Consider the following 20,128-nt stretch of genomic DNA (forward strand, 5'->3'; position numbering starts at 1 on the left):
TTGTCAAGGAGTTGTTTCACCTCATAATAATCAGTCAGGCCTTTGCATTTTTCTCCGGCATGTGGGGGAAAGCTGGGACGCCTGGTTGTTCGGATGATGGCCAGATCACTCTTAACCCCTTCACAACATGCGCCATTCTAGTACTGCGCATGTCATGCCTCCCCCCTTTGATGTGGGCTCCAGCGCTGAGCCCACATCTTTTCTGGCACATGTCAGCTGTTTTGAACAGCTGACATGTGCCCTTAACAGCCGCTGGTGAAATCGCTATCCACCCACGGCTGTTAACTAGTTAAATGACACTGTCAAACTCTGACAGTGACTTTTAATGCACGCTTCCTGCAATGGCGCTGGAAATCCGCCCATCAGTGACCTCTATGGTTGTCAATGCTGGATTGCTATGAGCGCTGCCTGGTGGTCGGCGCTCATAGCAAGTCAGCAATTCATACAGGTGATCTGATGATCGCCTGTATGTAGCAGAGCCGATCAGATTATGGCATCTTCTAGTCTCCCATGGAGACTATTGAAGCACGCCAAAAGTTACAAAAAAAAAAAAAAGTTTTTAAAAATATTAACCCCTTCCCGACATTTGACGTACTATCCCGTCGAGGTGGGGTGGGCCCGTATGACCGCCGACGGGATAGTACGTCATAGCCGATCGGCCGCGCTCACGGGGGGAGCGCGGCCGATCGCGGCCGGGTGTCGGCTGCATATCGCAGCTGACATCCGGCACTATGTGCCAGGAGCGGTCACGGACCGCCCCCGGCACATTAACCCCCGGCACACCGCGATCAAACATGATCGCGGTGTACCGGCGGTACAGGGAAGCATCGCGCAGGGAGGGGGCTCCCTGCGGGCTTCCCTGAGCCCCCCGCAGCAACGCGATGTGATCGCGTTGCTGCGAGGGTCTTACCTCCCTCCCTGCCTGCTCCAGACCCGGATCCAAGATGGCCGCAGATCCGGGTCCTGCAGGGAGGGAGGTGGCTTCACAGAAGCCTGCTCAGAGCAGGCACTGTGAAGCAGCCTGCACTTCTCTCAGATCGGTGATCTGTCAGAGTGCTATGCAAACTGGCAGATCACTGATCTGTATTGTCCCCCCCTGGGGTAAAGTAAAAAAGTAAAAAAAAAAATTTCCAAATGTGTAAAAAAAAATAAAAAAAATATTCCAAAATAATGAAAAAAAAAAAAAAATATTATTCCCATAAATACATTTCTTTATCTAAATTAAAAAAAAAAAACAATAAAAGTACACATATTTAGTATCGCCACGTCCGTAACGACCCAACCTATAAAACTGCCACACTAGTTAACCCCTTCAGTAAACACCGTAAGAAAAAAAAAAAAAAAAACGAGGCAAAAAACAACGCTTTATTACCATACCGCCGAACAAAAAGTGGAATAACACGCGATCAAAAAGACTGATATAAATATCCATGGTACCGCTGAAAACGTCATCTTGTCCCGCAAAAAACAAGCCGCCATACAGCATCATCAGCAAAAAAATAAAAAAGTTATAGTCCTGAGAATAAAGAGATACCAAAATAATTATTTTTTCTATAAAATAGTTTTTATCGTATAAAAGCGCCAAAACATAAAAAAAATGATATAAATGAGATATCGCTGTAATCATACTGACCCGACGAATAAAACTGCTTTATCAATTTTAACAAACCCGGAACGGTATAAACGCCTCTCCCAAAAGAAATTCATGAATAGCAGGTTTTTGGTCATTCTGCCTCACAAAAATCGGAATAAAAAGCGATCAAAAACGGTCACGTGTCCGAAAATGTTACCAATAAAAACGTCAACTCGTCCCGCAAAAAACAAGACCTCACATGACTCTGTGGAGCAAATGTGGAAAAATTATAGGTCTCAAAATGTGGAGACGCAAAAACTTTTTTCCTATAAAAAGCGTCGCTGGTTTCACACTTCCGTTTTTGTCTGCAGCGTTTTTTGCACAAAAAAAGCATGCGTTTTTTCCCTATATTTAACATTGAAAACGCATGCGGTTTTTTTGTACGCGTTTGGTCGCGTTTTCAAACGCATGCGGTTTTTTTCTGCATGCGTTCATTTTCAGAAATACAACCTGCAGTATTTTCTTGCGTTTTTAAGCACATGCGTTTGTTTGCGTTAAAAACGCATGCATTTTTATCGAAAAAAACAGAAAACACACTGAAAAGCCACCCACCACCATCAAGGTGATAAAGGGATCCAAACCCTAACCCTAACTCTACCCCTAACCTCACCCCTAACCGTTTAATGAACATTTTCTGACAGTCATAGTGCCACGTATTTCAGTGCCACGTATTTCAGTGCCACGTATTTCAGTGCCATGTATTTCAGTGCCACGTATCACGTATTTCAGTGCCACGTGTTTCAGTGCCACGTATTTCAGTGCCACGTATCACGTATTTCAGTGCCACATATTTTAGTACCACGTATTTCAGTTGCACGTATTTCAGTGCCACATATTTCAGTGCCACGTATTTCAGTGCCACGTATCACGTATTTCAGTGCCACGTGTTTCAGTGCCACGTATTTAAGTGCCACGTATTTCAGTGCCACGTATTTAAGTGCCACATATCACACATTTCAGTGCCACTTATTTCAGTGCCACGTATTTCAGTGCCACGTATTTCAGTGCCACGTATTTAAGTGCCACGTATTTAAGTGCCACGTATCACGTATTTCAGTGCCACGTATTTCAGTGCCACGTATTTCAGTGCCACGTATTTCAGTGCCACATATCACATATTTCAGTGCCACTTATTTAAGTGCCACGTATTTCAGTGCCACGTATTTCAGTGCCACGTATTTCAGTGCCACGTATTTCAGTGCCACGTATTTAAGTGCCACGTATTTAAGTGCCACGTATCACGTATTTCAGTGCCACGTATTTCAGTGCCACGTATTTCAGTGCCACGTATTTCAGTCACGTTTAGGGTTAGGGTTAGGGGTAGGGTTAGGGTTAGGGCTAGGGTTGGAGGTAAAGTTAGGGTTGGGGCTAAAGTTAGGGTTAGGGTTTGGATTACATTTACGTTTGGATTAGGGTTGGGATTAGAATTATGGGTGTGTCAGGGCTAGGGGTGTGGTTAGGGTTACCGTTGGGATTAGGGTTAGGGGTGTGTTTGGGTTAGGGTTTCAGGTAGAATTGGGGGGTTTCCACTGTCCAGGCACATCAGGGGCTCTCCAAGCGCGACATGGCGTCCAATCTCAATTCCAGCCAATTCTGCGTTGAAAAAGTAAAACAGTGCTCCTTCCCTTCCGAGCTCTCCCGTGCGCCCAAAAAGGGGTTTACCCCAACATATGTGTTATCAGCGTACTCGGGACAAATTGAACAACAACTTCTGGGGTCCAAGTTCTCTTGTTATCCTTAGGAAAATAAAATTTTTGGGGGCTAAAAATCATTTTTGTGGGAAAAAAAAGATGTTTTATTTTCACTGCTCTGCATTATAAACTGTAGTGAAACACTTGGGGGTTCAAAGTTCTCACAACACATCTAGATAAGTTCCTTGGGAGGTCTAGTTTCCAATATGGGGTCACTTGTGGGGGGTTTGTACTGTTTGGGTACATCAGGGGCTCTGCAAATGCAACGTGACGCCTGCAGACCAATCCATTTAAGGCTGCATTCCAAATGGCGCTCCTTCCCTTCCGAGCTCTGTCATGCGCCCAAACAGTGGTTCCCCCCGACATATGGGGTATCAGCGTACTCAGGACAAATTGGACAACAACTTTTGGGGTCTAATTTATCCTGTTACCCTTGTGAAAATACAAAACTGGGGGCTAAAAAATCATTTTTGTGAAAAAAAAAAAGAATTTTTATTTTCACGGCTTTGCGCTATAAACTTTAGTGAAACACTTGGGGGTTCAAAGTTCTCAAAACACATCTAGATAAGTTCCTTGGGAGGTCTAGTTTCCAATATGGGGTCACTTGTGGGGGGTTTGTACTGTTTGGGTACATCAGGGGCTCTGCAAATGCAACGTGACGGCTGCAGACCAATCCATTTAAGTCTGCATTCCAAATGGCGCTCCTTCCCTTCCGAGCTCTGTCATGCGCCCAAACAGTGGTTCCCCCCCACATATGGGGTATCAGCGTACTCAGGACAAATTGGAAAACAAATTTTGGGGTCCAATTTATTCTGTTACCCTTGTAAAAATACAAAGCTGGGGGCTAAAAAATCATTTTTGAGAAAAAAAAAAAAATTATTTTCACGGCTCTGCGTTATAATCTGTAGTGAAACACTTGGGGGTTCAAAGCTCTCAAAACACATCTAGATAAGTTCCTTAGGGGGTCTACTTTCCAAAATGGTGTCACTTGTAGGGAGTTTCAATGTTTAGGCACATCAGGGGCTCTCCAAACGCAACATGGCGTCCCATCTCAATTCCAGTCAATTTTGCATTGAAAAGTCAAATGGCGCTCCTTCCCTTCCAAGCTCTGCCATGCGCCCAAACAATGGTTTACACCCACATATGGGGTATCAGCGTACTCAGGACAAATTGCACAACATTTTTTGGGGTCCAATTTCTTCTCTTACCCTTGGGAAAATAAAAAATTGGGGGCAAAAAGATCATTTTTGTGAAAAAATATGATTTTTTATTTTTACGGCTCTGCATTATAAACTTCTGTGAAGCACTTGGTGGGTCAAAGTGCTCACCACACATCTAGATAAGTTCCTTAGGGGGTCTACTTTCCAAAATGGTGTCACTTGTAGGGAGTTTCAATGTTTAGGCACATCAGGGGCTCTCCAAACGCAACATGGCGTCCCATCTCAATTCCAGTCAATTTTGCATTGAAAAGTCAAATGGCGCTCCTTCCCTTCCAAGCTCTGCCATGCGCCCAAACAATGGTTTACACCCACATATGGGGTATCAGCGTACTCAGGACAAATTGCACAACATTTTTTGGGGTCCAATTTCTTCTCTTACCCTTGGGAAAATAAAAAATTGGGGGCGAAAAGATCATTTTTGTGAAAAAATATGATTTTTTATTTTTACGGCTCTGCATTATAAACTTCTGTGAAGCACTTGGTGGGTCAAAGTGCTCACCACACATCTAGATAAGTTCCTTAGGGGGTCTACTTTCCAAAATGGTGTCACTTGTAGGGAGTTTCAATGTTTAGGCACATCAGGGGCTCTCCAAACGCAACATGGCGTCCCATCTCAATTCCAGTCAATTTTGCATTGAAAAGTCAAATGGCGCTCCTTCCCTTCCAAGCTCTGCCATGCGCCCAAACAATGGTTTACACCCACATATGGGGTATCAGCGTACTCAGGACAAATTGCACAACATTTTTTGGGGTCCAATTTCTTCTCTTACCCTTGGGAAAATAAAAAATTGGGGGCGAAAAGATCATTTTTGTGAAAAAATATGATTTTTTATTTTTACGGCTCTGCATTATAAACTTCTCTTGAAGCACTTGGTGGGTCAAAGTGCTCACCACACATCTAGATAAGTTCCTTAGGGGGTCTACTTTCCAAAATGGTGTCACTTGTAGGGAGTTTCAATGTTTAGGCACATCAGGGGCTCTCCAAACGCAACATGGCGTCCCATCTCAATTCCAGTCAATTTTGCATTGAAAAGTCAAATGGCGCTCCTTCCCTTCCAAGCTCTGCCATGCGCCTAAACAATGGTTTACACCCACATATGGGGTATCATCGTACTCAGGACAAATTGTACAACAACTTTGGGGGTCCATTTTCTCCTGTTACCCTTGGTAAAATAAAACAAATTGGAGCTGAAATAAATTTTGTGTGAAAAAAAGTTAAATGTTCATTTTTATTTAAACATTCCAAAAATTCCTGTGAAACACCTGAAGGGTTAATAAACTTCTTGAATGTGGTTTTGAGCACCTTGAGGGGTGCAGTTTTTAGAATGGTGTCACACTTGGGTATTTTCTATCATATAGACCCCTCAAAATGACTTCAAATGAGATGTGGTCCCTAAAAAAAAATGGTGTTGTAAAAATGAGAAATTGCTGGTCAACTTTTAACCCTTATAACTCCGTCACAAAAAAAAATTTTGGTTCCAAAATTGTACTGATGTAAAGTAGACATGTGGGAAATGTTACTTATTAAGTATTTTGCGTGACATATGTCTGTGATTTAAGGGCACAAAAATTCAAAGTTGGAAAATTGCAAAATTTTCAAAATTTTCGCCAAATTTCCATTTTTTTCACAAATAAACGCAAGTTATATCGAATAAATTTTACCTTTAACATGAAGTACAATATGTCACGAGAAAACAATGTCAGAATCGCCAAGATCCGTCAAAGCGTTCCAGAGTTATAGCCTCATAAAGGGACAGTGGTCAGAATTGTAAAAATTGGCCCGGTCATTAACGTGCAAACCACCCTTGGGGGTGAAGGGGTTAATAAAATAAAAAAATATAAAAGTTCAAGTCAACCCCCTTTCGCCCGATTCAAAATAAAACAATAAAAAAGAATCAAACATGCACATATTTGGATATTTGGTATTGCCGAGTTCAGAATCGCCCGATCTATCAATATAAATAAAGAATTAACCCTAATTTATTTCTAATGCTAAACAGCATAACGAGAAATAAATTCAAAATGCCAGAATTACGTTTTTTTGGGTCGCTGCAACATTGCATTAAAATGCAATAGCGGGCAATCAAAAGACCTTTTCTGCACCAAAATGGTGTCATTAAAAATGTCAGCTCAGTACGCAAAAAATAAGCCCTCACCCAACCCGAGATCACAAAAAGTGGAGACGCTACGGGTCTCGGAAAATGACACAATTTTTTTAATCAAAATGTGGATTTTTTTTCACCACTTAAATAAAAAACAAACCTAGACATGTTTAGTGTCTATGAACTTGTAATGACCTGGAGAATCATAGTGGCAGGTCAGTTTTAGCATTTGGTGAACATCGTAAAAAAAAATCTAAAAAACAGTTGTAGAATTGCACTTTCTTTTGCAATTTCATCAAACTAGGATTTTTTTTCACGTTTTTGAGTACACTATATGGTAAAACCAATGAAGTCGTTCAAATGTACTCGTCCTGCAAAAAACAAATAAATGAAAAAAAAAAAGTTATGGCTGTGGGAAGAAGGAGAGCGAAAATCAGAAACGCAAAAACAAAAAGGGCAGCGGCGCAAAGGGGTTAAAAAATCTCTCCACGGGCCATAACGGACGAGTTTCCCATGTGTGTGCCATGTAGGTGAGGTAGCATCCCCAGAGTCCAACATCTCTGAGCTTGAGGTGTCCGAGGGAAGCTTTGGAACTGCCCAACTCAAGGACCTAAATCTTAAAGGGGCATTGTGACAGTGTTAAATGGGGTGCCTCTGTAGCAGGAGATCTGCTTTATAGAGTAACCAAGCCAAGGGGTGAGGTAATAGAGCAGTTACTGGTGCCAGGACCCTATAGATGCAATGTGTTAGACATGGCTCATTCCCATGTGTTGTGTGGTCACTGGGGGCAGATAAAACCCAGGTGTGCATCCTCCAGAGACTTTACTGGCCTGGGTGTTACAGAGAAATTATGAGCTATTGTCTTTCCTGTCCCACATGCCAGCTAACCTCCCAGGTGGCCAACTTCCACAGTCCTCTAGTGCCATTTCTCATCATCAAGGTTCTATTCGAACACATAACGATGGATATATTGGGCCCCTGTTGAAATCTGCACGAGGACACCAATATATATTGGTGGCCCTGGATTATGCTACCCAGTACCCAGAGGCGGTATCCTTAAGAAATTCCTCTGCAAAGTGTATCTGTCAAGAGCTGCTCTATATCTTCTCTCAAACCGTTCTGACGAATGAGATACTGACGGATCAAGGAACCCCCTTCATGTCGTAGGTCATGAGGGAGTTGTGCAAGACACTGCAGATTTCACAAATCAGAACCTCAGTGTACCATCCCCAGACAGACAGTTAGGTGGAGAGATTTAATAAAACCTTCAAGGCTATGTTGAGAAAAGTAATGCAGAAGGACGGCCGAGACTGGGACTGTCTGCTTCCCTATCTGTTATTCTCCATTAGGGAATTTCCCCAAGCTTCAACAGACTTCTTGTTTAAACTACTTTTTGGCCTACAACCTAGTGGGCTCCTGGATGTGGTGAAAGATTCTTGGGAAGCTGCCACCACACCCTACAGAAGCGTGGTGGAACATATCAACCCATTGTGAAGGAGAAGCTCCTCAAGGCGCAGGAAGCACAGTCCAGGGTACATAATAGGTCGGCAGGGTCGGAAAGTTCAACCCAGGGAATTGAGTATTTGTGCTGGTGCCCACGATGAAGAGCAAGCTCCTGGCCAAGTAGCAGGGACCCTATGAGGTGGTAAAAAAGTTAAGTTGACGTCATCTATAAAATCCACCAACCGGGGAGGAGGAAGTTCTACTAGGTTTACCATGTTAACCTGATTAAACCGTGGCAGGATAGAAAACTCATGTCTGGTGACCAAGTCAGTGTGGAAGATGTTAAGGTAGTGGACACCTTGTCCCACTCACAAAAACAGCAATGTCTGGAGCTGTTGCAGCGGAATAAAGACCTGTTTTCTGAGTTACCAGGCCTCACTCAGGTTATAGAGCATGAGGTTCTCACAGAGCCTCATGTTCACATCAATTTAAAGCCGTATAAGATTCCAGAGGCCCGCAGAGAAGTGATCTTGAAAGAGGTGAAGCAGATGCTGAATCTAGGGATCATTGAAGAATCCAAGAGTGGCTGGTACAGTCCCATAGTGTTGGTACCAAAACTAGATGAGGAGTAGTAGTTCTGTAAGGACTACAGGAAGCTCAATGGGGTCTGAAAGTTCAGCACCTACCCAATGCCTAGGGTAAATGAGCTTATCGAGAGGCTAGGACCATCTCGGTACATCACTACCCTGGACCTCACTAAAAGATCCTGGCAAATTCCCTGACCACAGAGGCTAAGGAGAAGACTGCCTTCTCGACACCAGATGGATGTTATCAGTTCATCAGAATGCAGTTTGAGTTACAGGGAGCTCCAGCTACTTTCCAGAGAGCCATGGACTGGATCTTAGCACCCCACAAAAAGTATGCAGTGGCCTATCCAGATGACATCTTCATATTCAGTCAGGACAGGGAAGTAATCTTGGCAAAATTCAGGCCATACTTGATGCCCTAAGGAAGGCAGGCTTTACCATCAACCCCAAAAATTGTGCTATGGATAAAACCTCAAATAAATATGCAGGAGTGACTGGCTACAGCCCCTCTTGAAGAAGCAGGTCAGGGCATTTCTAGGTATCGTGGGCTACTATGAAAGATTTGTCCCTAACGTTGCACTGATTACAGCTCCGCTAGCGGATCTTCTGAAAGTGACGAAGTTGGCTATGAATACGTGGTTCCCGGAAGCTGAGGCGGCCTTCCAAGAAACTGAAACTGGCCCTCTGTAAATAGCCAGTTTTGGTGGCGCCTAACTTCTCCAAAGAGTTTTTGGTCCAGACGGGTGCATAGGATTTCGGGCTGGGAGTAGTTTTGGTCCAGGAGATTAGCGGAGAGGAACATCCTGTAATGTACCACAATAGGAAACGGTCCACATGTGAGAAGAACTACTCCATAGTGGAAAAAGAATATTTGGCCATCAGGTGAGCATTGAACACTCTGAGGTATTATCTGTTAGGTAGAAGGTTCAGGTTAGTGTTAGGCCATGCCCCACTAAGGTGGATGCGAGAGAAGAAGGGAAACAATGCCCAAGTAACTAGGTGGTTCCTAGCACTACAACATTTAAATTTTCAGGTGAAGCATAGGCCTGGGAAACAACATGGAAATGCAGACGCCCTACCAAGGGTCTATTGTATGTTGGCGGAAGGTGTCATGCCCCCCGGCTGTGGGCAGAGGGGAGGTATACAAGGTCACAGTTGGACAGATTGTGAATGGGAGGTATGTGTCCCCAAGGTGCTAAGCCTTGGTGATGCAGGTCGCAGACAAGCAAGCTCCAGCACATATTGTGCTGAGAGGTACTGTATGTAAATTGGCCCCCGATTATGGGTCCAGGTTTTATGAGCAGCTGAAAGAGCTGGGGGTTGGAGGTCCGCTGCTCACTTACCTCCAGTCCAGTTCTTGGAATGGCTGATTTAAGGCAGCTGGAGCTATCTCACTTTGGGTGTTTTCAAGGTGAGGAGGCCCTGCATGTGCTGCTCAGACCCTGCTTGGGTCTGAGAGAAAAAGACTCATGTTTAAACGGGTGAGCCCGTGCTGTATATGGACTGGGTATTTTCCATTTTGCTCTTTTATACCTTTTGTTTACTTGGAAGAGGCGGTCTTATTTTTAAAATCCCTGATGATTTATGAACTTTTAATAAACCGCCTATTTGTTTTGAATCAATGAACTAATTCCCATGTGAACCAGTGTCTACCTCAGAGCCGATCCCTCACACAACATAGACTAGTGACTATCGCAACAGACAGTTTTTGAATATCTATTGTCAGAGCACATATTGTATAACACTGACACTGTCAATACTAAGCTTGAATTTAAAGGGAAATTGTGAAGAAACCAGATTGTATCTTAATTTCCCAGACAACCATGTTTTGCAAATCCAAAAGAACTGGCTTTTTATCTGTATATTGGCTTGTGAATTTAAGTGTTTATGTCTGGTGGGTCAAGAAGACAGACTTGCCAACTGATATACTATCTAACATACTGTGTAAGCCTGTAATAGTGACTGTATATTGAGTGTGTTAAGCTTTGTTTATTGATGTGTGCTTATATGCTAATAGTGCTACTTAATCCCATCACCATTGTTTACCTTATCTTGATGTTGGACTGAAAGACCCTGGGTAATTCTAAAAATAGCTTACATGCCTTGGGTATAAAAAGACTCAGAGATCACATCCTGGGAGACTGAAGTAAGACAGAGCTACCAGCCAGAAATTCTGCAAACCACCCAACAGACAAGAGAAAGGACTGCAGCCAATTCATCATGGCACCATCCCGAGGGACACTGATCTAGGATTCTATAGGATACAACCTAGGGGTTTTCGGCTCCAGTTGGAAGGACACAGATCTGATCCAGTGACCATCTCTGAACCATGGATATGTTTGGAGAAAGCCAGGGTTGGGACCCGCTGGTTGCCTGGTTCCATAGAGATGGTCAGATAAGCCAGGTGGTGACTCTCGTGCCAACTGGCTTTGGACCTTGTATGGACTCTATGGAGACGCAGTGATCTTTTATATACGTCCATGTGACCCTGGGAGCTCTGACATCATGTCATACTGGAAATACATGGAGACGCAGTGATCTTTTTTATGCGCCCATGTAACCAAACAATTCCAACCATGGTGGGATTGTTCTGTTTGCTATTGTGTGTTGTGGTTCAATAAAGTATTGCCACACTGTTTTACCTTAACCCTGTGTTGTCTGTGTAGTGTATTGCCCACGGGGAGATAGAGCAGGCATTCAGTGGTATGAGCCGTAGTCCATGCAGTCTTGCTAAAGACAGCCGGGCCAGAGGACGAGAGCACCCACTGAACCCGTTTCTCCACAGAAACCATCATATGATTCATGTTGTCCAAGCCACAGGCATCATGATTCAGAGTCTGGTTTTGTTATAGACGCCGTGTATGTTTTATTCTGGCAAACTGTTGGGCTTCAGAGAAAATATAGTTTCCCAACCTATCCAGGTACTATGGCCCCGATTCATCAAAGTGTTTATTCTGGAACTCTAGAGTAAACACTTTGAAAAGTTGCAAACTTCTTGTGCAACCTGAGGTTACTCAAAAATGTTGTGAGGTTTAATGTTTTTAGCTTCGGCAGGAGTAAGATTTGTGGCAATGCGAACGGAGGTGCACACCACTTTTAAGATGCTCCTGTCATGTCAGCTTCAGACTCTGTTCACACTGGAGAGTCTGATGTGCAGTCTTAGACCTTCCTGTTGCTCAGCCTGAGTTTGGACGTTGGCTGTGGTTTGTTCTCTGATGTTCAGTTTGCAGGAGTAACTTTTTGATTAGTGTCAATTGTAGGCTGAGGCTGCTGGGAATGCCTTTTCCCTTTAAGTATGGCTCAGAACATTCCTGGATGCTGACTATTAGTGATGAGCGAATATACTCGTTACTCGAGCATGCTCGGGGGTCCTCCGTGTATTTTTCAGTGCTCATAGATTTAGTTTTTCTTGCCGCAGCTGAATGATTTGCATCGGTTAGACAGCATAAGTACATGTGGGGGTTGCCTGGTTGCTAGGGAATCCCCACATGTACTTATGCTGGCTAACAGATGTAAATCATTCAGCTGCGGCAAGAAAAACGAAATCTCTGAGCACTAAAAAATACTCGGAGGACCCCCGAGCATGCTCGAGAAATCTCGAGTAACGAGTATATTCGCTCATCGCTACTGACTAGGGTTGAGCGAAACAGATCGGCACTTTTCAAAAGTCGCCGAATTTTAGCAAAGTCGGGTTTTGTGAAACCCGACCCGATCCCACTCAGGGATCGGGTTGGCGGTACACAATCTGTAATCCAAAGTCGGGTTTCGTTTTTTATATATATATATATATATATATAATGTCATAGAGACACACACATATATATATATATATATATATATATATATATATATATATATATTTATATTTACTTCAGCGCGATAATGTTGAAAAGCCGGTAATTCAATTGCCGGCTTTTCATTTCTCCTGCCTAAACCCGACATGATATGAGACATGGTTTACATACAGTAAACCATGTCATATCCCCCTTTTTTTTGCATATTCCACACTACTAATGTTAGTAGTGTGTATGTGCAAAATTTCGGCGCTGTAGCTATTAAATTTAAGGGTTAAATCGCGGAAAAAATTGGCGTGGGCTCCCGCGCAATTTTCTCCGCCAGAGTGGTAAAGCCAGTGACTGACGGCAGATATTAATAGCCTAGAGAGGGTCCATGGTTATTGGCCCCCCCGTGGCTAAAAACATCTGCCCCCAGCCACCCCAGAAAAGGCACATCTGGAAGATGCGCCTATTCTGGCACTTGGCCACTCTCTTCCCACTCCCGTGTAGCGGTGGGATATGGGGTAATGAAGGGTTAATGCCACCTTGCTATTGTAAGGTGACATTAAGCCAGATTAATAATGGAGAGGCGTCAATTATGACACCTATCCATTATTAATCCAATTGTATGAAAGGGTTAAAAAAAAACACACACACATTATTAAAAAGTATTTTAATGAAATAAACACACAGGTTGTTGTAATATTTTATTGCTCTCTCAATCCACCTGAAGACCCTCGCTTGGCAAAATAATAAACCAACAATATACATACCATCCAAGGATCTGTCAGGTCCCACAATGTAAATCCTTCTGAAGGGATTAAAATATTTTACAGGCAGGAGCTGTGCTAATGCACTCGCTGCTGCCTGTAAACCCCGGCGAATGAATGAAGGTAATGTAGGTCAATGACCTGTAGTTACCTTCAGTCGCGGTGATGTGCCCTCTGCTGGATGTCCTCATGAACTGCAGCCTGGGAACTTTTTCCCATGCTCCAGGTCATATGAGGACATCCATCAGGGGGCGCATCACCGCGACTGAAGGTAACTATAGGTCTTTGACCTACATTTCCTTCATTCGCCGGGGTTTACAGGCACGAGCACAGCTGCATTATAGCAGAGCTCCTGCCTGTAAACTATTTTAACCCCTTCAGATGGATTTACCTCGTGGGACGTGACAGTTCATCAGAGGGTATGTATATTGTTGGTTTATTATTTTTCCAAGCGAGGGTCTTCAGGTGGATTGAGAGAGCAATAAAATATTAAAACAACCTGTGTGTTTATTTCATTAAAATACTTTTTAATCATGTGTGTGTGTTTTTTAACCCTTTCATACAATTGGATTAATAATGGATAGGTGTCAGAATTGACGCCTCTCCGTTATTAATCTGGCTTAATGTCACCTTACAATAGCAAGGTGACATTAACCCTTCATTACCCCATATCCCACCGCTACACGGGAGTGGGAAGAGAGTGGCCAAGTGCCAGAATTGGCGCATCTTCCAGATGTGCCTTTTCTGGGGTGGCTGGGGGCAGATGTTTGTAGCCAGGGGGGGCCAATAACCATGGACCCTCTCTAGGCTATTAATATCTGCCCTCAGTCACTGGCTTTACCACTGTGGCGGAGAAAATAGCGCGGGAGCCCACGCCAATTTTTTCCGCGATTTAACCCTTAAATTTAATAGCTACAGCGCCGAAATTTTGCACATACACACTACTAACATTAGTAGTGTGGAATATGCAAAAAAAAGGGGGATATGACATGGTTTACTGTATGTAAACCATGTCTCATATCATGTCGGGTTTAGGCAGGAGAAATGAAAAGCCGGCAATTGAATTACCGGCTTTTCAACATTATCGCGCTGAAGCAAATATTAAAAAAGTATGCTTCCCCATTGAATTGCATTGGGTTTCGTGTTTTGGCCGATCCCCAACCCCGACTTTTCAATAAGATCGGCTGATTTCACTTGACCCGACTTTTGAGAAAGTCGGGTTTCGTGAAACCCGACTCGATCTCAAAAAATGAAAAGTCGCTCAACCCTACTACTGACTATAGCATTTGCATTCCTCTTGTTTAACGGTCCTGAGTTGGAATAGCTGTTCATACTCAAATCTTTGTTTGGAGTCTGGTGAAGTATACTTTGTTGTTTGTTCATCTCCCTATTTGTATTGAGTTCTCTCCACACACATATTGTGTTGTCCTGACAGTTTGCTTTGTGGTGCAATTCACTTTATGTTGGTCTATATCAGTGTTTTCCTTTATGGTTCATCTCCTGGGGTGGGGGTTGGGGTTTAGCTCAGGGCTGGACAGGAGATAGGGACAGGTCGGTGACTCAGGCCTCCCTACCATCAAGGGTAAGGAACTGGGCTCCCCTAGCCTGAGGGGCAGTTCAGGGTTCCAGGTTCCTTATCTTCAGTTTTCTCATAGCTCCCCTTGACATCTCCTTTTTCAATAAAAGGAGTGTGCCTTTTAGTGAAACAGGTGCGCCCTCATCCAGACTGGAGTGAACAACGCAGGTCTTGATGAACTGAGGTTTGTGTCTCTGCTATCAATTCTAAGACAGGTTACTTATGGCTTCTTCAAGCCTGACTTCCCTAGACTGATGAGTCTTTCTGCATGTTTTTGTATAAGGGGAGAACTGATAGTCAAAGGGATCGGAGTGAGAGAAAACACAAGGAACCCTAATGATTAGAATGGTATTTGTTAGATTATCTTTATGATGTTATTTTTCTGGGGCACAAAGCCCAGCATGCATGCAAAATGTATCTTCTAATAAATATATATACACACACACAGGGTGTGTATGGGTATGCGCTGATATAAATAACGGAGATGCTGGTAAAACCTGAAATAGTAATAAAAAAACAGAAAACGTTTAAAACACCTAAAATTAGTACAGATCCCAGAAGAAAGGTCTGACGCCCGAGTAGATGTTAGTAAAAGCCTGGTGTATTCAATTAAATATGTAGATAGAGCACTAAATGCTTTCTAATATAATTTCTTCCTACCTCCGTTGCAGGCTAGCAGTCTTAGGACTTGATTCCGTTTCCAAAAGAGTTTTCAATACACGAAGATGTAGGATATAGGTGGGTGGCTGCCCCGGCCGGCGGCAAGCCACCATCAAAGATCTTCCAGGTGGGAACGGGATCCTGCAGAGCCGCCGCTGTGTGCCGTCGCGGCGGTGAGTTCGAGCGGTGCGCAGGACCTTAGTGACGCGATCGCCACGTGACCGTGCCCCCCGGAGTGATGAGTACGGAGTGCAGCTAGGACCAAACAACCGACGCGTTTCGGAGACGCGTCGGGTCACCCTGAGGAAGGAGACAGGCGTCTCCGAAACGCGTCGGTTGTTTGGTCCTAGCTGCACTCCGTACTCATCACTCCGGGGGGCACGGTCACGTGGCGATCGCGTCACTAAGGTCCTGCGCACCGCTCGAACTCACCGCCGCGACGGCACACAGCGGCAGCTCTGCAGGATCCCGTTCCCACCTGGAAGATCTTTGATGGTGGCTTGCCGCCGGCCGGGGCAGCCACCCACCTATATCCTACATCTTCGTGTATTGAAAACTCTTTTGGAAACGGAATCAAGTCCTAAGACTGCTAGCCTGCAACGGAGGTAGGAAGAAATTATATTAGAAAGCATTTAGTGCTCTATCTACATATTTAATTGAATACACCAGGCTTTTACTAACATCTACTCGGGCGTCAGACCTTTCTTCTGGGATCTGTACTAATTTTAGGTGTTTTAAACGTTTTCCGTTTTTTTATTACTATTTCAGGTTTTACCAGCATCTCCGTTATTTATATCAGCGCATACCCATACACACCCTGTGTGTGTGTATATATATTTATTGTTTGTTTCTGTTTTTACAAACCTAGGTGGAGGTTTGTTGGTATTGCAGCAGGCATTGACAATAACGGTGACAATTTGCGCCACCAATTTTTAAATCTTGATAAAATGTATCTTCTTATATGAAATTCTGCAAGTTCAATTAAAACTCTAAAATCCATTTCACTATTTTCAAAATTGTAAAAATTTGATTAAAATTCTTTTGCAGTTAAAATATAAATATATTTTAAATATTGGGAGATAAAAAAAAATGTAGTAAGCGACGATAAAACCAGAGTACTGCTACAAAATAAATGACTTCACATAAAAGCTCGTCAAGCAGAAAACAGTCACAGTTATCAATACATGTGTGCAATAGTGCAGTATGAGAACTTAACTAATTTTCCAGTCAAAAACTCTTGATGTTGCTTCTCACACTCAGGGGCGCTGCTATCATGAGGCAAGTTGAATACTTTGCCTCAGGCGGCAGAACATCCTTAAAGACAGGGAGCGGCAGTCAGAACACGTGGTGCCGACTCCCCCTGTAATCCCTGCTCTGACACTCTCAGACAGTGCAGTGTCACAACAACCTAAAGTGCGGCGTGCCTGGCAGGTGACTGTTGCTTACCCGGGCTGAGGTGCAGCGGTGGTGCCCAGTCTCCTGACCTGCTGGGACACATACATTGCTGGAAGTCGGATTAGTCACAGAGCAGTAACCGGCAGTAAGTAACTGTAAAAAACATCAAACGCCCCCCCCACAGGCCCCACATGCTGCTGCTGCACAGCTCTGTCACGGTTCACAGCTTCCCTCCATCAGACTGCCAGAAGTAGATAAGCTATGTGAACCAGCTGGGGTTTTCAGATCTGAAAGCATTAAGGAAGTGGGATATAGCAGAGTTGGTGTGTGTTACCCTATGTGGATGAGCTGAGGTTGTCAGATATGGTCCTGCTAAGACTTATTTGTACTGATTTTACTATATTGGGGGGGCACCGTTTTGCAGTTCACCCCTGCTCACAATCACATTTAATTGACGGGACAGGTACCACACTTCTCAGCCCTAAAGCAGAAAAGATGACAATATGTCCTGCAATAGTACATAACATAGGCAAAGCTTCCACCACAAAGGTGATTTTATTCAGCATACAAAACATTCCTTTAAAATGGCATCTATAAACAATCTCCAGGTCACCCCCTTGCACTTTCCTCCGAATTTCACCTCTTGGTTGATCCTTGGGCATCATCCTAGGGCATCTAAGAAGACGCAAAGAGGTGAATCTTGTAGTTTGGGGAAATAGAAATAGTCTTTACATGTTGAATTTAAAAGGAAAGTTTTTCTAAGTAGAATAAAATCCCTTTCGCAGACGTTTTTCCCATGGGTCTTTACTCTATTAATGACTATTTCATTATAATGTTTTAAATGTACCTATCTGTCAGCACTATATGTTTATTTTTGATGTTTCTCCCTCAGGGCCATTCATCAGTGTTGTTTTGTCCAAATTAGAGAACATGATTGAGAATTCCTTGCATGTTAACTTGCTGTTGCTTGGGATCATTACACAGCTTGCCAGCTACCCTCAGCCTCTCATTCGATCCTTCCTACTCAACACAAATATGGTATTCCAGCCCAGTGTACGCTCTCTCTACCAGGTACTGTAAAATCATGTGGTAGATGTGTAACTTAGAATTTAAAATATAAATATGACAAGTCATTGTCCCCGCTGTGGTTAGAATCATTTTCAAAATGCAAATGTGTAGAAATAGCCGCAATATTACATTGTAATTGAGAGAAGTATTGGATTCAAATAACAAAAATTAGAAATTTCATGCTTCCTGTGGTGCAGCACAAGGACTTTCACTGATACTAATCTTATTCTTCTCTTCTGTTACTACTGCAATCAAATTATTTGATGACAAATATTTGACTCAAGGTCATTCAATGTTGTCAGAGAAAAAAATAAAATACAAAAGACATCTCCAGATGGGAGAAGAGCTGACACTCCAACCTCCTCTGAAGTAGGACTACACGTTGAACATGTGTAACTAATTATAGCTAGGGAGAGAGAAACTAATTAAAACAGAGGAAATAGAGAGAAAGATGATGTTTCAACTTCATTTGAAGCAGAGACCTCCTGCCATGACCAGGTAATTACAGCAGGGAGATTTGCTAGGAAAACACAGTAAGACAAATTTGTTTATGCAGAAGTGGGGAAATACCCTTTCCTAGGGATAATGCTTCCTGATCAAACACTCTTCTTAGACTTTTTATCTCCAGTGTCCAGATATGAATATTGGGGTTGAAGTCTGCAGGACAGTGGTAGATATAAGCTTTGAGACTATTATTGAGAATGGCACAAATTTTGGTTTTCACAAAGTTTGCTACTTTAGTTTTCACAGTGGCAATTTGCATTAACTCTAGATTCAGCAATAGGATTGGTTCAAAACAAATGCAGAGTTTGCTCAGCAATGGCAGGAGGCAGATATTAGTTGATCTGGGTTTTGGATGTTGGCCTAGTAAAATAAGCTCAGAAAAGGAGACACTTGTCTCCAAGAAAATCTGTACAGGAATAAGACCTGCATAGGACTTAGGTAAAGCCATTTTCTCTGATGAAGCCTTCTTACGATTGTTTGGGACATCTGAAATAATGATTGTCTGGAGAGGAAAAGGTGATCAATACCAAAAGTCATGTGTCATTCCAAGAGTAAAACATCCTGAGACCAGTCATGTGTGGAGCTCACTAAAATTTTGCTTATGGACATTGCCATGAATATAGATTGGTATCTAAACATTCTCCAAAAGCAACTTCTCCCAATGCTCCACTAGCAATTTGGTGATGAACAATGCTATTTCCACCATGTTGGAGCACCAAGTCACAAGTCAAAAGGGATAACTAAGGTTCTTAGTGAACAAAACATAGAAATTATGGGTTCATGGCCAGTAAACTCCCCAGATCTCAATCCCATAGTAAACCTGGGGTCACACAAAAATACAAAAATGATGATAAACCCCAATCACTGATTAGATAAGAATGGCTTGTCATCAATCAAGATTTGGCCCAGAAGTTCATATCCAGAATACCCGGGTGAATTGCAAAACTCTTGAAAATAGGGGTTAATGAAGGAAATATTGAGTCTTAGAAAAAAATGCTGTTATATTCCCACAGTTTAGTACAGATGTTGCCATTGTAAATTTGCTGTGGAATTTTTGCTTTGTAAATTTCACAGTGAATACATCCCAAAGGAAAGTACTCTCAGAAAAGATGCTAGTTTTGTATTTAATCCTTTCCTGACTGAGCAAGCTTCCATTTTTTCTCACCTTCTTCCAGGAGCATTATTATATATTTATATATTGATTACATGGTGCTGTACATGAGAAGGGGTTGCATATAAATTACAGATATCACTTACAGTAAGCAAACTAGCAATTACAGACTGATACAGAGGGGCGAGGACCCTGCCCTTGCGGACTTACATTCTAGAGGATGGTGGGGAAGGAGGCAACAGGTTGAGGGTTGCAGGAGCTCCGGTGTTGGTGAAGCGGTAGCTTTGGTTTTGTTGAGGAGGCAGCGGGGTCAGTGCAGGCTGTAGGCTTTCCTGAAGAGGTGGGTTTTCAGGTTCCGTCTGAACGATCCGAATGTGGTTGATAGTCGGACGTGTTGGGGCAAAGAATTCCAGATGATTGGGGATATTCAGGAGAAGTCTTGGAGGTGGTTGGGTGAGGAGCGAATAAGTGTGGAGGAGAGAAGGAGGTCTTGGGAGGACCGGAGATCACGTGAGGTAAGATATCGGGAGATTAGACTCACAACCTAAATATAGAGCAAGGGAAATAATCAGTTTTAGAAAAGAATAGAAAA

At 43.1% G+C, this 20,128-nt stretch overlaps 1 protein-coding gene across 1 annotated transcript in view; it reads left to right on the forward strand.

The window, feature by feature from the left end:
• Nucleotides 1-20,128, forward strand: part of FHIP1A (FHF complex subunit HOOK interacting protein 1A) — a 432,446-nt gene that overhangs the window by 377,897 nt on the left and 34,421 nt on the right. The window contains exon 11 of the mRNA XM_077279318.1: nucleotides 17,746-17,924. Coding sequence (XP_077135433.1) covers nucleotides 17,746-17,924 — 179 coding nt within the window. The remainder of the gene's footprint in view (nucleotides 1-17,745; nucleotides 17,925-20,128) is intronic.

The sequence above is a fragment of the Ranitomeya variabilis genome, chromosome 1 (assembly GCF_051348905.1).
Source record: "Ranitomeya variabilis isolate aRanVar5 chromosome 1, aRanVar5.hap1, whole genome shotgun sequence".
NCBI lineage: Eukaryota > Metazoa > Chordata > Amphibia > Anura > Dendrobatidae > Ranitomeya > Ranitomeya variabilis.